Source organism: Corvus kubaryi, unplaced genomic scaffold, assembly GCF_017639235.1.
Source record: "Corvus kubaryi isolate FWS band 111438036 unplaced genomic scaffold, C.kubaryi_AGA036_p1.0 68, whole genome shotgun sequence".
NCBI lineage: Eukaryota > Metazoa > Chordata > Aves > Passeriformes > Corvidae > Corvus > Corvus kubaryi.
The window spans coordinates 17795446-17811578 of NW_024582056.1; the positions used below are offsets into that span (position 1 = coordinate 17795446).

The 16133-nt window shown below is 37.4% G+C and overlaps 2 protein-coding genes across 4 annotated transcripts in view; one reads left to right on the top strand and one right to left on the bottom strand.

Moving 5' to 3' along the window:
- The window catches only part of LOC121674481 (sodium-dependent neutral amino acid transporter B(0)AT3-like), a 27832-nt gene extending 23220 nt beyond the window's left edge, over positions 1–4612 (top strand). The window contains exons 12-13 of one of the 2 annotated variants that reach the window (XM_042048870.1): positions 372–603; positions 3973–4612. In XM_042048870.1, the coding sequence (XP_041904804.1) occupies positions 372–584 (213 nt within the window). In that variant the 3' untranslated portion in view covers positions 585–603; positions 3973–4612. Of the gene's footprint in view, positions 1–371; positions 639–3972 lie in introns of those variants that run through there. The other variant, XM_042048871.1, reaches the window with a different exon arrangement.
- The window catches only part of TERT (telomerase reverse transcriptase), a 28581-nt gene continuing 17060 nt past the window's right edge, over positions 4613–16133 (bottom strand). Inside the window, exons 9-16 of one of the 2 annotated variants that reach the window (XM_042048868.1) lie at positions 14893–15006; positions 13211–13282; positions 11196–11381; positions 9884–10010; positions 9530–9591; positions 7665–7789; positions 7179–7316; positions 4613–5130 (exon numbers count right to left, since the gene is read on the bottom strand). In XM_042048868.1, the coding sequence (XP_041904802.1) occupies positions 5027–5130; positions 7179–7316; positions 7665–7789; positions 9530–9591; positions 9884–10010; positions 11196–11381; positions 13211–13282; positions 14893–15006 (928 nt within the window). In that variant the 3' untranslated portion in view covers positions 4613–5026. The remainder of the gene's footprint in view (positions 5131–7178; positions 7317–7664; positions 7790–9529; positions 9592–9883; positions 10011–11195; positions 11382–13210; positions 13283–14892; positions 15007–16133) is intronic. The other variant, XM_042048869.1, reaches the window with a different exon arrangement.

The following is a 16133-nucleotide window of genomic DNA, read 5'->3' on the forward strand; positions in this document are numbered from 1 at the left end:
TGATAAATATCTTTCCTATTTGACAAAGAACATGCTCAGTAATTGCTGAAACCAGGTAAGCTTTGAGTACAACAAGGATGAACACAGTTTAACCAAGAGCGGGTGACGGTTTGATAACACTTTGGGCCATCCCCATATCCCCAGGAATGTGTCACAATTCCAGCTACACATCTTTGAAACTGTAAAACATTTACAGCTGTCTCTACACACAAAAGAAAGGTTTGCAGAGGACACAGCTACTGAATGCTACTGTAGACTGAGAGTAAAACTTTTGTTACCCTTACTTAAACAGTGTAAGAAAATAGCAATCATAGCAAAATCTAAGTGTACCTACCAATTATTTCTTTTGCTTGCTTTTTTTATCTCCACAGGAAGGCTTCCCCAGGAAAGAAGAGAAGGTTTATCCACCTTGGGTACAGGCCATCTGTGTGCTGTTGGCTGCCCTTCCTTGTGTGTGTGTACCTCTGGTAGCACTCTTCCATCTGGTCAAACAAAAGCGAAGGAGCAAGGACCCAAGCTTTGTACCACCAGAAGTGTTTTCATGTCAGGGGGCTAACAGCAACTTTTCTCATCCAAAAGAATAAATATCCATTGTACCTGTCTGTAAGTAAAAATAAGACAGCCTTTGTTAGACATTATTAGCTGTTATTGGGTATCATTCAACCAACCTAGTATACACAATTCATATGCTTACAGCAGTCATGACACTCTATAAACAATGCTGTTGTGTTTCCTTTAATTTCTACCAATTTCTCAGCTTCATGTATCTCTCCAGCCAGAATTTAAACTTGGAAAGCCTCTTAAGTATTGTTGCTGCCTTCTGTCTTCCTTCACTTTTAAAAAACCAGTCTGTTCCTAAGGATCAGCAACACAGATTGGAATGCAAGAACCTACAGTTTCATTCACTACCCTGCCTCCCTGCTCCAAGAGATGCAGAATGGAAGCTCTCTAAGAATAAAGACTCCTCTTTTCCACTACACTCTAATTTTTGTAAATCCCTATACACACTTTAGCAGCAGTCATTTTGTGGTTATTTCATATTCTCAAGCATTGCAAGGAGCAAAGATAAAGCATCAGCAGATAAAAGAACGCATATTAAGTAAATTTGAGCAATTAATTAATTCTAATTGAGCACAAATCTTTTCATCTTAGTAGATTCCAGAATTTATTGTAGAAGAAAATACTGTGTAAAAAAAAAAAAAAAAAGTCCCCATTTTTTCCCCCTAATTTCTCATACTGAACACAATAGCTGAATGGCAAAACAAAAATGCAGATGTATGGCAGCCTTTCAGTGATCTGCAACCTTACAGAACATGACAATGAAATCAATCTTTACTGAAAACCAGGACTTCCTGTACTTGGCTGCAGATCCTGGCCACTCTGTAGTGATGGGAGATGAGGATTTCTCTTGTCAAGATACTTGAGGCCTCTGAAAAAATATAGGGAGAGAATGTGAGGATAAAGTACGACAAAGCCTTCAGGCTGAATAATTGAGTCAAGGAAAAGAAAGGATTAGGGTTGAAAAGCTGTAAATACATAAATAACAATTTTTAACTAACTAAAGCATACACTTCATATTCATGTTTCTGACTACAGATAGCTAAATGTTCATTAAAGTCATATAGGCAACTATACGCAGCAGGTTTAAGTAGTTGGTCAGAGTTCTGCTCTTAAACAAAACCACATCCAACTAATACACACACAAGCTGAGAAAATAATTAAACTACATATCAAAGACTTTCAAGTCTATAAATCCATCCTTAGTCACTGTCATGGTATCCTGACTTGACTTTTGAGCCATCCTTTCCATTCACCAGAAGGGAGACATTATGGATCACTGGACATGCAGTTCAGCCCAGGACAGGACTCTGAGGGAGGACAATTTTCAGCTCCAGTAACTACAAATGATGGCAGGGAAACACAAGCTGAAGTTACTGTTTAGCTCAAGTGGGCATGTAGAAAATGTGTTGAGCAACTCTTGCATGAACACCGCTTTTCTGTTGTCAGTGCACCTCTGATGTGACCTCTACCAAAATTTCCATGCCAAAACTGTAGCCTTATTCCAATAAAATTAGTGCTACAATCTTCCCCTTCTTATTCATGAAGAATAAGATGATATCCTATACGTACATTTTTCTCCTGAACAGCATGACTGTGTTACTTGAGGGAGCATGTGTATGCAAACACATAACTCAATGTGTTGAAGTCATACAGACTAAGTGCCTTCTCCTTCTGTTCACTCTTCTCCCAATCTTTTCTCTCCATATTCCATCAAATCTTCTTTGCTCTAATGTGCTGCAGTGAACTCATACCGTTCTGACAGACAAGACTTTCCTAGAATTGTCTAGGCTGCAAGAACCACCTGGGTTCTTTGGGGGTAAATCAGTAAAAGACACAAACAGTCATGGTGATGTTCAGCCTTAACCAGAATCCACAGCCCTAAGACAAGGAGATCAATTGCCTGTTAAAGGAAAAAGCCTCAGAAGGAGCATTGCAACAGCACCATAAATAAGGACACATCCAAATTATCATAATATAGTAAACAGAAAACAGATGCAGAAAGAAAAGCACCTTCCTTTTGGAACACAGGCAGTTTCCTACATTGTGAAATATGATACCTACCTCAGCTTGAGATTTCCAGTCCATATTTCCTTCCCAAAAGGACACAGTGGGGAGAGAAGGACGTGTTTGATGGATGCATCCAGATAGTACGAGCTCCCCTAGAGGGGCTTCTGTCAAATTCCTTCCTTACAGCTCTGTAGACACACTAAAAAACAATGTTCAGCCCCATTTCTCCCCCTGCCCATATAAACCCTCCAGCAAGATCAACTTCCTGAGTGGCTTGTAACACTTGCAGCACAGGTTGAGCGGGGAGTTACGTTCAGTGGTTTAGCTCTCAATCTCTCTCCTCACCTTCTCTTAAATACTGAGACCTTAACCTTCACTGCAACTCTCAAATCTTTTGCAATTTTCCCAGCTGTCCAATGATTGTTCGAAATCCACATTACAGATTCAGAATGCTCCTAAGGTAATTCATTTAGTATTTCTAGATTCAAGTTATTAACTCTACCCAAACGTTTCCTGTCAGCAGTTGCTGTTTAACACACTGCCTTGCTACCAATTAAGTAGAATCTGCTTTACCACCATAATGAATCACGCTATTTCTTTTAGAACAGTTCTGTGCAGAAATAGCTTTATGGAATATTTCTACTTTCCCAACATTATAAACATCTATTTTTACAGCAACAACTGTATGCCCTTGCCATGGTTCATCTATGCCTTACACAAATGCTCACAGTATTTTTTTCCAATTACCAAAAGCCACAGTAGCAGCTCCAAGTTTCCAGTATAGACTGCCAGCTCTTCTTCAAATCCCCAACTTCTCCACTTGCTAAAACACATACCCAGTTTCAGCTTTACTTTCACTTGCCTCTTTGAGGGGAGCATATTTTAAATGAAACAGTTTTCTCTTGTGATTTCTACATTGTATTTGTATCTGTTTACAAGCAGCCTTCAAAAACAGCAGCTACTGGTTAAAATTGATAACTCAGCCAGTAATTGTTGGGAACGGCAAACATCAGCTCAGAGAATTGCAAGCATTACACTATTCATTTTTATAAAATTACACCTTCAGCTGAGACCACATCACTAGATTATATTCCCACAGATAAAAATGGGCTTATATCCAAGCCATTAGTGAAGTTTACATTCCCTCTGTTCTTCATGTTGGAGCATCTTGCTGTCTCTTCCTGCCACAGGATCCCATACAATAAAGCTTTCTGCACTGCCAGGCCTCTCTTACGCAGCACTGTCCGCGATAGTGCTCACTCATCCGGCGTCACTGCAGACCACTGTGGGGCACGGGGGTGTTTAAACGTTTGAGCTGCTGGCTGGGGAGCAACTGGGTTGTTCTTCATCTCTAGAATGAACAATTGTTCTGTGACTTTTTAAAAATGTATTCTATTTTAACAGTGCCACTTCACAGAAAGAAAAAAACCCAAACCTGTATGACTGACTGTACATTTTGAACTGAGTTATGATGTTAATGGACAGATTGAAATACTGCAAATCAACTTCTAGGAGCTGTGCTACCATTCCCTGTGTGGTGGGGATTTGCCAGGGATGAGGCAACAACAACTTCTCTGGGCAACCTCTTCCAGCATCTCAACACCCTCACAGTAAAGAATTTCTTCCTTATATTGAATGTAAACCTACTATCACTTTAAAGCCATTCTCCCTTTTTCTCTCACTATATGTCCTTGATAAAATTTTCTTTTTACAGAGCCAAAGATATGCAAATAGAAAAGCAATATACTCGGTATATTATCTAATCAAGAATTTTTGTTTTGTAGATATAAATGCACCAGCATCATTCTGTACAACACTGTATTAAAAATATCACAAAGTAGTCAAAATAAATAAAACATGCACCAAACATAACCAGCTTGGACAGTGAAATTTTGGTGTATATTAGTTGTGACCTGCAAAGCATAAAATTTCTAGCCTGTGCATCTTGCCATGAAATGCATTTGCTCTGTGCAGGTAACTGTTTTTTGTGACATAACCCAGCATATTAAAGATTTCTATAAAATAAAGGCCTTGGAAACAAATACACGTTATTGCAATTAACAAGACAATTTATTATAAAATAGTCTGCAACACAGAGAAGTAAAACATAGCCCTTCAAGACAACCCACTGAAACAAGAAAGTAAATAATTTTGTACAGAACATAGTTTAATTATTCCTTCATCAAGAAGATGAGAATCATGGAACAAAACGAAGTAAATTACTTCAAACAACCTGTGAATTTACAGAAAAACCGCACCAACAAAATACCCAAACAAGACAGTATTAACAGAACTGTCTGCTCTTTTTATGTCCTGGCATGGTATCTGAGCAACAAACACGTAAAACTTCTGAGTGAACTTGCTTTGGTCCACTCTACCAAAAGAAACTACAAAGAAAAGTCACCTACAGACAGAGGATTTATTTTCAAACCTGGGAAAATTATGAAATAAACCTCAGTCAGTCCAGGATAGCTTTGAAATCTTGACAAAGAGACGTGTCTGTCACTGCCTCCAGTAGTGCCACAGTATCCTCTGGGATCTTCCTGATCAGCTGCATCTTACCTACCAACATATCAGAAACAATTCACTACAACTGCAAATAACTATTAATTCTGGTTTAGGGAAAATGTTAATGAAGTAATGAAATCAATACTAACTAATACCAACTAAAAAGTTGAAACACCTGGAATATGGGGATTAAAAAAACCTCTAATAAAATATGCTACTATTCTTCCACCCTTAAATCAGGCTAACAAATAAAAAGGTTCAAAATTATAAGTGAAAATACTAACAAAGAAAATCAAGGAGCAAATTCCTCCTACTTTCTGTTCTTGCAGCATTTTTTTGTACAGATTTGAGAACTTCATTATATTTTGAAAAGTATAAGCCCATTTGTTCAACAACTTTACCCACCAAATAAGGCCTTCTATTAAATCATAGATACTTTGAAAAACTGAATGTCCCATCAACAGAATTACAGACAGTAAAAAGGACTTTTTAAAGATTAGGAAGAACATGTAAAATCCTAGCAACAGTTTAAGTCCGTCACTAAACAGAGTCGGCAAAATTGTCAATGGTGCAGAAAGCCAGAAGTGCTCAATAAACATTTGCCCTGTATTTGGAAAGGACACAGATGATTTATTTCTATCTGATCATGATAAGGAAAGACTCTTGCTGCTTTCCCCGCTGGAAATAATAGGAGGGATGTTAAACAGTAACTGTGTTTTAAATACTTAACTCTGAAGAATGATGACAACTCATACTGACAAGCCCCTGATGTTGATATTGAATAGGTTTGGGAATAGTGGGAAGAACCTCCTCCCCAAAACCTGAGCTTGATATTGATTCCCATGGAAAGTAATGGAAAGGCATGTGCAGGGACACAAGAAAAAACCAGGTTTATATCAATTCCTGTCAACAACATGATCTTACAGAGGTAATAGGTTTTATGTAACCAATACAAACTCCAAAATGACAACAAAAAAATGCAGCTGTTAAGTCAACACAGGGGCTTTTACCAGCCTTGTTTATCTTTGTGCTACAGATTACTGTAGCATATAGAGATACTGAGCTAACTTCACAGGATCCCACCTGAAAGTCAGTGACTTCCCTGTCATGACTACTCTGACATCCACACATGCTACCTGATTTCCAGAAGACAAAACTTAAAATACAATGTTTAAAACTAGCTTTGATATCTCTACATAATGTTTAGGTCTGCAGTAACCCTCTCTACAAGATGATGTTCTGATTTCCCTCCAAAGCAGAACTGCTCTCTTTTTGGGGCACTGGACTCAGCGAAGCTATCAAAGGAAGCTTATGATACATTTCAAATCAAATAGGTGTTATTCTGGACTGAAACCCAAGAATTTCTTGGTCTTGTATAACAAAACTGCCTAAGCAGAGTGCCAATTACACAGTCAGCATCAAGAGTCTGGCCTTCACCACAGCTAAATTCATCAACAGGATTGGCTGCTTCAGGAAAACCTCTCACTGCCCACTTCTAATATCTTAAAACTGAAAATTCTATTATTTCTGTGGCTGGCCTGCAGGCAGACTGCACAACTGCTTAAGGAGAGAGCTCCCCAGGGGCGAGGGACATGGACAGCTTCTTTCACCGAACAGAAGTGTCAGAGACACACCAACACCACAACTCTACAACAGTACACCTGCAGCACAGCCAGTGCTTCTGTTTCCAAGTGACCCATGTGACACTTTTTTGGGTAAGAGTTTAAATTGTGGGAGGAGTTTATTTAGTTGCCTGTTAATCTACATTTTTAAAAATAGAATCTTGAGCATTTATATTTTATTTAGTTACACCTGCTGAGAATACTTACATGATTTCCCCAATCTTACTAAGCCTTCTGAACTGCACAAGCTTACTGTCAAGCATCAATTGTCCTGTGAGAAAAAGGCTCTAGAAAATGCAGTGCTGAGAAGCATTTTAATCTGCCTACTTATACTAAGTAAATTTGAATAAAATCAGAAAAGATGGTTAATGTACACCTGAGAACAGTATTTTAGGATGAGAAAACCTTAAAAATACATTAGTTTCTAAGTTTTATTACAATTAACCATAGATAAAACTGTAAAAATAGCTGAATACTTACAGACTTTTAAGGGTGTAAGCAGACATTTGTAAACAGCTTTGTGATTTGACAGTTTGACAGTGAAGGCATGGTAGCAGAGCCATTCTGCTACCTGAATAGGGAATATGCCAGATACACCTTTGTTACCTTCAGCAATCCCTAGAGATAGAAAAGGAAAAATAATGTAACTGAAAATGATGAGCATTAAGAAGTATGTCTGATCTCTCCTCTCCTTCTACAAAATCACCCCAGGATTTTTTACTAGAAACCTGTGTAGTCAATGAAGTCTCATACAACAACAGAAAAACGAAAAACCAGTGCCTGAAACACAATCTTCAGAAAACTGAGTTTAAGAAGAAAAATGCACCATGATTCTTATCATGCACTTCTCAATATTCATTCCTGATCTTTATCCCAAAATTACACCATCAGACTGCACATTCCAGATTTGTTACTTGTCTAAAAAAACCCAAACCCACTACCTTCATTGCCATTAACATCCTATACCTGTATTTATTGTTTTCAGGATAGCATAGCAGCATGATGCAGTCTGAGAGATAATCCTTAGGAAGAAATGAGGATTTTTTCTAACTTGCTGGTTGAACGGAAGTTGGAGAACACAGGCATGGAACCTGTTCACAAAAACAGCCTATTTAATCAAAAGTCATTTGCAATTTTAAGTGAAACTATGACTACACAGCTTAGGGACTATACAACATTTAAAAGCACCCAACAGTCTTCAGCTGTATCAACACTGTCACTGCATGACACCTGTCCCATATATACACATTCCTGGAATGCCAGACATATATGATGTTTGTTTCTAAATGTTATGCTGAAAGAAGATCTTGAAGCCATCTGCTTTGGTAACAGAATTCTCTTCTGAGGACAGCAACTGTGTCATGTGCAGGGAAAATTAAACTACACATCATCACCAATGCCTTATAACAGACCATGCCACTAGAGAACAGCTACATGACAGAGTGTGAGAGGAAGAAAAAACAAAGCAAACCCCCCTAATAAATTCTGTTCAGGTATGCAGGACAATAGACTTCCAAATTATTCCACAGACCAGGATACTCACTCCTTTGCCTATTTGGAAGCCAACTCTATAGAAATTATGCGTATCGTATGCTTCCTTACACCTATTTGAAAATATTTTAAAACCGCTGACTTTTTTTTTTACCTTCAGACTCAGGCATTATAATCCTGCTTATGCTGAATATAGCCAATTACAGTGTTGATTTTTAATTAACCCAGCACATTGCAATCTCTTTAAAAAACTGTGACATTTTCAATATTTAAAGGATAAACCTAACTACGATGCTGCATTGCAGGTTTTGGCTGAATTAACCTGACATGCAGTTATCATGGTGGACAGTATTTTAAGTAACATATAAAGGCCATTGTTAGAATGTGACCATAAAACCAAACAGAAGTAACTAAGTGATCATATCTATCAGAGAAAAATCTTAAATCACCCACAACACAAAAGTTTAAGAGCTGGACACATCAGTGCTGTACTACACAAACCAAATTACACTTCTTGGACTAAGAATACAGCTTGAATGTGAACAAAGATGAATTTAAGAATAAAACTAAAATGTCCCTTCCTAACAAGGGTGAGCACAGCAAAAGAGCAACATCTGATTTCCACGAAGAGTGAAGGACTTCTCCCACATTTTCTCTGTCAAAACAATAAAAACCCAATTACTTGCTGTGGCAAATCATTCAAAGTTTTCAATGTAAAGAGTTTAGTATTTTCATCCAACTTGCTTATCAGTTTTGATTTCTTTCCCTTATCTTTGTTCAAAACATTCACTTCCTCTGCTGATCAAGACCAGCTCACAAATGCCAAGATACTACCAGCTAAGGAGCAATTAAAATGCTATTGGCAATAACAAACTACAATTAACTTGGTGGAATGAAACCTCACTTTACCTAAAGTTACACTGGTCAAAGTTGTATATGATTTTAACAGATACAAAGTTCTAAATATAAACTGGCTAACATTTAACTGATCTAAATATAAAATGGTTAATAAGGCTTCTTGTCATACTCCTGAAGCAAAACAGACTGGTTATCTTGAGGTCGGCTGTCAAGACCAAGACACTGAAAATCCATTTGGTGAAGTATCCCTTAAACACACACATCAAATATATCCCTGTATCCTAAAACTAACAGTATTACTTAAGAACAGTGTTTAAACAAGAATAACTTGACCTACTACTGACATTTACTACTGCACACATCATACATACATAGATGCACACACTGCACACTTATGTGGCACACTTTTTTCTAGTTCATAGCTCCTCCATGTGTCAAGAAAGAGTAATGAAATACTGACACTTCAGACGACAGTGACCTACCTGTAAGCCTGGAGTAAAAATATCTTGTAGATGTTAATGAGAACTGTTCTAAGGCTGTTGATCTAGAACAGAACAGAAATAGAGCTATGAGAATATTTTAGTGTTGTAATAGAATTTGTTGAAGATCTAAACAAAAAACATTTTACGTTAAACTTTAAAGATTTCTTTAATGCAACTAAGTTAATGTTGTGAAGGATCACCTCTGGAAGACTCCACATTTTATTTGATGTCAACATTTCCAGATTACGTGGATCTCCTCTCAAAATAAACTTTTTTATGTTAGAACTCAAAGCAGCTTTAATGTTCTTCATCACTAATCACAATATTGCCAAACATCCATTTTCAGATTCCCACCTGTAAATCAAGAAATAAACTATGACATTTCAGTTTGAGGACTGCACTCAGTTTGTATTTCATGTTTTTCCCAGCTGTTCTACTTGAGTTGAAGGAAAGACTTGATCTGATAGAGGTACAGGTATAACTAGGAAAAAAAAAGTAAAAAAACGTTGTTAAACTCCATGAGCTAATAGACTAAATGAAATTCTGTAAAGTAAGCCTCATTTAACCTCCCATGTTACAGACATTTCCTGCTAATCAATGAGCCAGCAGCTAAAAGATGACCATAATTACATTCAGTTGAAGGAGACTAGGCCCTGTGGCATTAAGGGTATTAGCTAAGGGCTAATAATTTTTCAGGGCTGAAAAATTCACCCTGCAAAAAAAAGCCAAATCAATAACCTTAAAAACAAACTAAATGTATTTCTTAATCACATGGTCTAGCCAGAACATTATTAATTACTCCAGTGACAATCATCTTATCTATGATCCATTCAATGAAGGAGCTTAGGCTTGAAGCCACCTAAGTTTCTGGAACACTGATTTTCCACCTACTTAAGTCAAGCTTATCAAAAGCAAAGCCTTGTAACAAACACTGTGGTGGACTTGGCAGTGCTGGGTTAATGGTTGGACTCGATTTTAAAGGTCTTTTCCAACATAAAAAAATTCTATATTTTTTGATTAGTGTCTCCCAGACCAGGAGCTTATCAACATAAACTGGTTTTTTTAAGAAGTCAGCAAATAAATCTCTTTGGCTGTTGACTTTGATCCTTTGCTATAGGAAACCATGTCACAAAAATTCCTTTCCTAAAATGACCAAACTTTTCTGTTTAGGAAGACTACTGAAGAACTTTACCATACTATTGGTGGAAAACCTCCTCCTAATAAACACTTATTTAAGGGCTGTTTATACTAAAAATGGTCAATAATGCAGCAAATATTATCCTTGAGTTTAAACAGTTTTCTTTTCAATATTTAGCAAATGTCTAATGCTATCTCTAGTAGTCCATGTAAAGGGTCTACAGAACTTTTCAGTAGGATACTTTATCCTGTCCTGAGTTCTATGCCACTTCAGACTGTTTTGTGTAAATGGTCAAGGTTGCTAGTTTAAAGAGAAGTTCTCTTCCCCACACATTCTTTCCCATCTGAAGTGTACCAGAGGGAACACCTCTGATGTTGAAAGGATTGCTAGTCACTCTAGTCTATACCAAATTAATCCCCATCTTTTTGGCATTTAATTCAACTACACCACTCCCAAGACACCCTTGTGCTTCTCCTACTATGTGTGAGATATTGTAACGCTGACACTGGAGTACACAGCTCTATTTACCTGGAGTAATCGCAGTAAACCTCAAGTGTTTTTACATCTAATAACAAACCACACCACGGGATCAAACGACAGTCTGGCAGCTGTTTAAATTTGGAACATCCTGGGATATCATCAACAGGAAAATTCACCACTGTCTTATTTGGGTTTATTAAAAGGCCGTACTCAGGAATACCTGTTGCTAGAGTCCTAAAACAGATATAAACAGTTAGGCTAAGCCCCCCCCCAGCAAAGCAGACAAAAACTGGTGCCATGCTGCAAGACAAGATCTTGAACACAAGAGCAGAAATCAAAGAATAAAGGGAACCACAGACAACTCTTTAGGTTAAGGAACACAATTAGAAATGAAGAAATTGAAGACACAAGAGGTAAATAAACACAAATAAACTTGAGGATAATGGAGAAAAAAATTTACAGATTAATGCAAATTAAGCACATCAGCCATGCAACACTTGAAAGAAGCTGTATAAACCACACTCACAGAAACCTCTGAGATCAAAATCACTGGAAAAAGACAGATGACAAGTTATTGTTTTTGGAAGTAAATAAAACCAAGGAGAATCCATATAACAGGAACCTCATTTATCTGACGAAAAGTTTTGAATTTTGAGAGAAACATTTTCTCTAAGAATGTTTTCACTGCCAGAATGCCTGCTGATTACCTGCTACATATTGGATCAGCTGTGTCATGGACAGGCAGCAGTTTGTCTTACTTGGCAATGTACTTATGTTCAGGCTTCATCCTTTTAAAGAGAGGAAGAGGTAGGCTCTTCTTCTTGAGGAGTCATAGTCGTAATGCTGGTCCTCAAAACTAATTTACTGAGTCCCCTGGTTCTAATAGTACATTAGGAAAAACTGTTACTACTCCATTTGTGGCAGAGAGTTCACCGGATCTGTAAATAGTTCTGGAAATCTCTCACAGAAAAGGCTACTTCTCTACAGAAAATCAGCACAGCTGGTGCAGAAGTTGATATAGAACAAAGATGCAGACAACTTCAAAGGGCAAGAAGGACAATATCTGCACTGCTACTCAAGTGACATCGTGTTGAAAAGATATTACAGAGATTAATAGCTTGAGGCACTCACTGTTAGTTTGATTTATCATTTCCAGAACTGTAAACCCACAAATCCCTAGAAATTTCTTTCTGTTCTGACAAGGAAATGAGGACAAATGAAGTCTTCAAAATACACTATCCCCTATTTCACACAATTTATACTTCAAACTGTACTTAATTGATTGCTCCACCACATTTCAAGCTCACAACAGAGCTGCATCTTTCTGACTAACTGAAAAGCATGATGCAACTGACTACACTGCAGATGCTAAGCTTTTCTTCAAGACCTTCCTTTGGATCCTTTAAATTGACTTCGGCATCAGCAGAGCTCCCCTAAGACTGACTGTACACTCCTATCCGTGGTAAGGAGCCTCTTCTAGGATTCAATTTTTAAAGAAAAGGTAGTTCTGAAGCACAATAAAGAATTACTGTTTTAAAACTTCTGTGTGAACTGCATACTACCATGCTATTGTGATCTTCAGATACTTATCATGGAATGTTAGTGACCCGAAAATTCTTAGCAATATTGGATCAGACAAGAGCTGCATTCTTTCCCAGGGAACAGAAAGCAGCAGCATGAGTGCCCAATAAAAACATTTTGAGAATGTAAAGAAGACATCTTAAAAATTTGAGGGAAAATGGTTTTAAAAGACAACTGTCAGCTGCTTTGGTTAGCCCACAACACTAATTTTTGCTTGAAGCTCCACCAAGGTTAGTAGGTAGGTCCCTAACTTAATCTTAAGCAGGAATCGCCCATCATGTGAACTGCAACAGATCTTTAACTGGCTATCAAGACTGTAGCTTTAGGATTCTTCCCAAGCACAGGCTACTACCAAGGGCTCCAAAATAGTCCTTGATTGTTAACTCATAAAACAAATACACCTATGTGCATAAAGACAAAAAAGAGTTATGTAAAAGGTAATAATGCTTACTACTTTGAAGACTACATCTCTAATAGCCTACCTTAGAAAAGTTCTTGCCTTCATTAAATGTGGTGTAAGTAGCAAAAAATCATCAATGAGACGTATTAGGACTCTGTAATGAAAGAAGAAACCAACACTAGAGATTTTAATACGTAATCCTTTCAAAGTTTTTTCATACACTTCAGAGCAACAATGTGCCTATTTTAATTCAAAAGTGGTAGAGGCCGATATGAACTCCAAATTGAGAGTCATGAAGAAATTCTCAGTTCTGCTTCTTTCCTAAACATAAATGAAAAAATTACATAAAATAATAAAGCAATGATGATGGCTAGATGAAACACAAAGGAATTTAAAACAGACAAACCATTCCACAGTGGCTTCCCTGGATACAGGGGTTTATACTTTTCCAAGGGAGAATTTGCAGTATCTTTCTCTACAAGACAAGGAAAAGAGGTGCCAGACCAGGTACACAAGTAGATTCTTGGTGGGCTCCAACTCCATCTTCATTTACCACATAATAACTTGTTTATGAAACCATAGCTTGAATGTAAAATGGAATACCATCTACCACTGTAAAGGCTGGAATTCTCTTCTCCAACAGAATTCAGACCCCAGGCATGCCCAGGTTTTTATGGTAAATCCTGCCTAGCAGATCACAGAGAAGCAGCTCTGGAGATGATGATGTACAGTCTCATCTTCAAAGCAAGAGTACTGCCATCACTATGACCAGATCAGTTGCACCTTGGCCCAGCCAAGTCAATAACCACCTTATTCTCCTGACTTAAAAGGACACATTAAATTGTCAAGATCATTCAACAGACACGCACTGAAGAGTGCGTTCTTCTGAACCAGTTTCATAATTTCAGTTTTGTGAACACCCCCCTTTGAAAGCAACAGACAGCTCACATCACTAGAGCATCTACCTGTGTGGAGTACTGCCATCCAGTTGTTTTTTCTTGCTTTGGAAAGAATTCACAGCAATGAAGGGAGATGTCTTAACACAAACAAGTTTCAGGGTCCAGCTCATGACTAAATACCCTAATCCAGGATTCAGTTGGGGATTTGTTCATACAAAGGTAAAAGGAAGTTCAAAATTTTTACACCTAACAAAGAGACAAAGGTTTTATCAGGCTAGCTTTCTGTCAAGCTCCTAAGGAGCAAGCACACGCGCTGGGCAGAAAGACTAAGAAGATTTACCAAAAGTCACATAGGACTTCAAACAAGAACCAACATTCCTCATAAAAAATCTGCTATAAAGATGTGACCTTGATAAAATGTTAAGATTTACCGATGGTGGATTGGAAAGCCCTCAGGCAGAAGCCTGGAGTATCAGGAAGTCTGTAATAAACATCTCATCTTGTCTGAGGTGAAAAGACCACAGATGATGCGGGAAAGAGCGAGGCAAAACCATAAACTTCTCAGAAGTACAAGAGCAGCTTGTCAGACTCTTTACAGCATCCCTAAATACAGGGATCTAAGAATAAATCTCCTACTAAAGACACAGGAAAACTTCTCAGCATTTTCTTCCCGATCTTGTAACAGGGAAATTCTCCCAAAAAACCATCACAGTTTCACTGAAGCTGCAGAGATGTTTGTGTGCACCACACTCCTAATGAAGTTGGAAATCCTTGAAATTCAAAATTAAACATCACAGAAAATGACTAACACATATACTACACATTATGAATTATGGTAACAGAGCACAAAACAAAGCATCCCTACCCATCCTGCTGTATTCCACTGAGCAGTTTGTTTTCCATGTCTCCATAGAACAAGCTGCAAAGTAGGGTTGACAAAATGGAGCCCTGTGGAATTCCACAGTACTGTAAGTAGTACCTAGCAAAGAGTAAAAGAAAACAAAAAATCAAAACATGCAACAAGAGCACAACAGCTGTTAAATTTTTTTTTTCCAAGTGTAACATAAGTTTCAATAAGAAATATGTTGTATGTTTGCCAGTTAGCCTTATTTAAATTTGCTTGTTCTAAGAATCTACATAGAGATCCAGAAGTTTTAACTTTAACAGTGAAAAAAAACCCCATTAATACACATATTCCTTTTGTATTAACAAACTCCAGGAGACAACTGATATTTGATGAATGAAATTTTATAACTAACTGCAAACCCCAAGGCCTCCTTCTGCTGCAGACACATCCTTTATTTAAGTTTTTTAATTCTTTATGTTACATCTTACGGTGACAGCTTCAAGAGAAGTGTTCTTGTACACTAAACAAATGGGAGAATTTTCTATGCTGGCAGAAACCAAATTGGTATGGCTTGAAAAATCCAAGGGAATGATTTTCACAACACTTCTTTGAAGCAGTGAGATACTACAACGTCCATTTCACATTATTCCATTAATGACTTGGCGAAGCTGAAGAGAATTAATTTAGACCACATACTACTTTTGAGCACTGATTGTACTTTCATTTTGAGTCATCTGAAAATTTTCCTTGCAGTAATTTTATTTTCTTACAGACTTTTGATAAACATATCAAATGGTATTAAAAGATTTCTTATAGGCCCCCTGCTCAACAATCAGCATTTTTCTCAAAACATCACATTAGCATTGACTAATTGTGATTTTTTCTTTGAGAAAAAGAGTCTATTTATTTACTAAACTTACACGGGTTTTTTCTGACAAACGAGAACAAGCTACTTAAAAGGGCTAACAGAACAAACAGCATTTTTCAGTCAAGTTGTGACAGAATTTAAATGTATGAAGCTGGTTTTGTCAGTGTGTGCTTCCTTGGAAACCATTAAAATTCCATGAAACATACTCACGTTGGTTAGTCATTATTAAAGTATGCTACAAGAGCAGTCTTATAATCCTGCCAAAGGGAGCATAAGCACCAATACTAGAAAAAACTATAAACACTCTTCTATGTGACTCCTTGAAAGCTTTTCTCACTCTCCCTCAGTCCTGTGAGATTCTAAAACAAGTTTTCTAAAACAAAGGTATTTT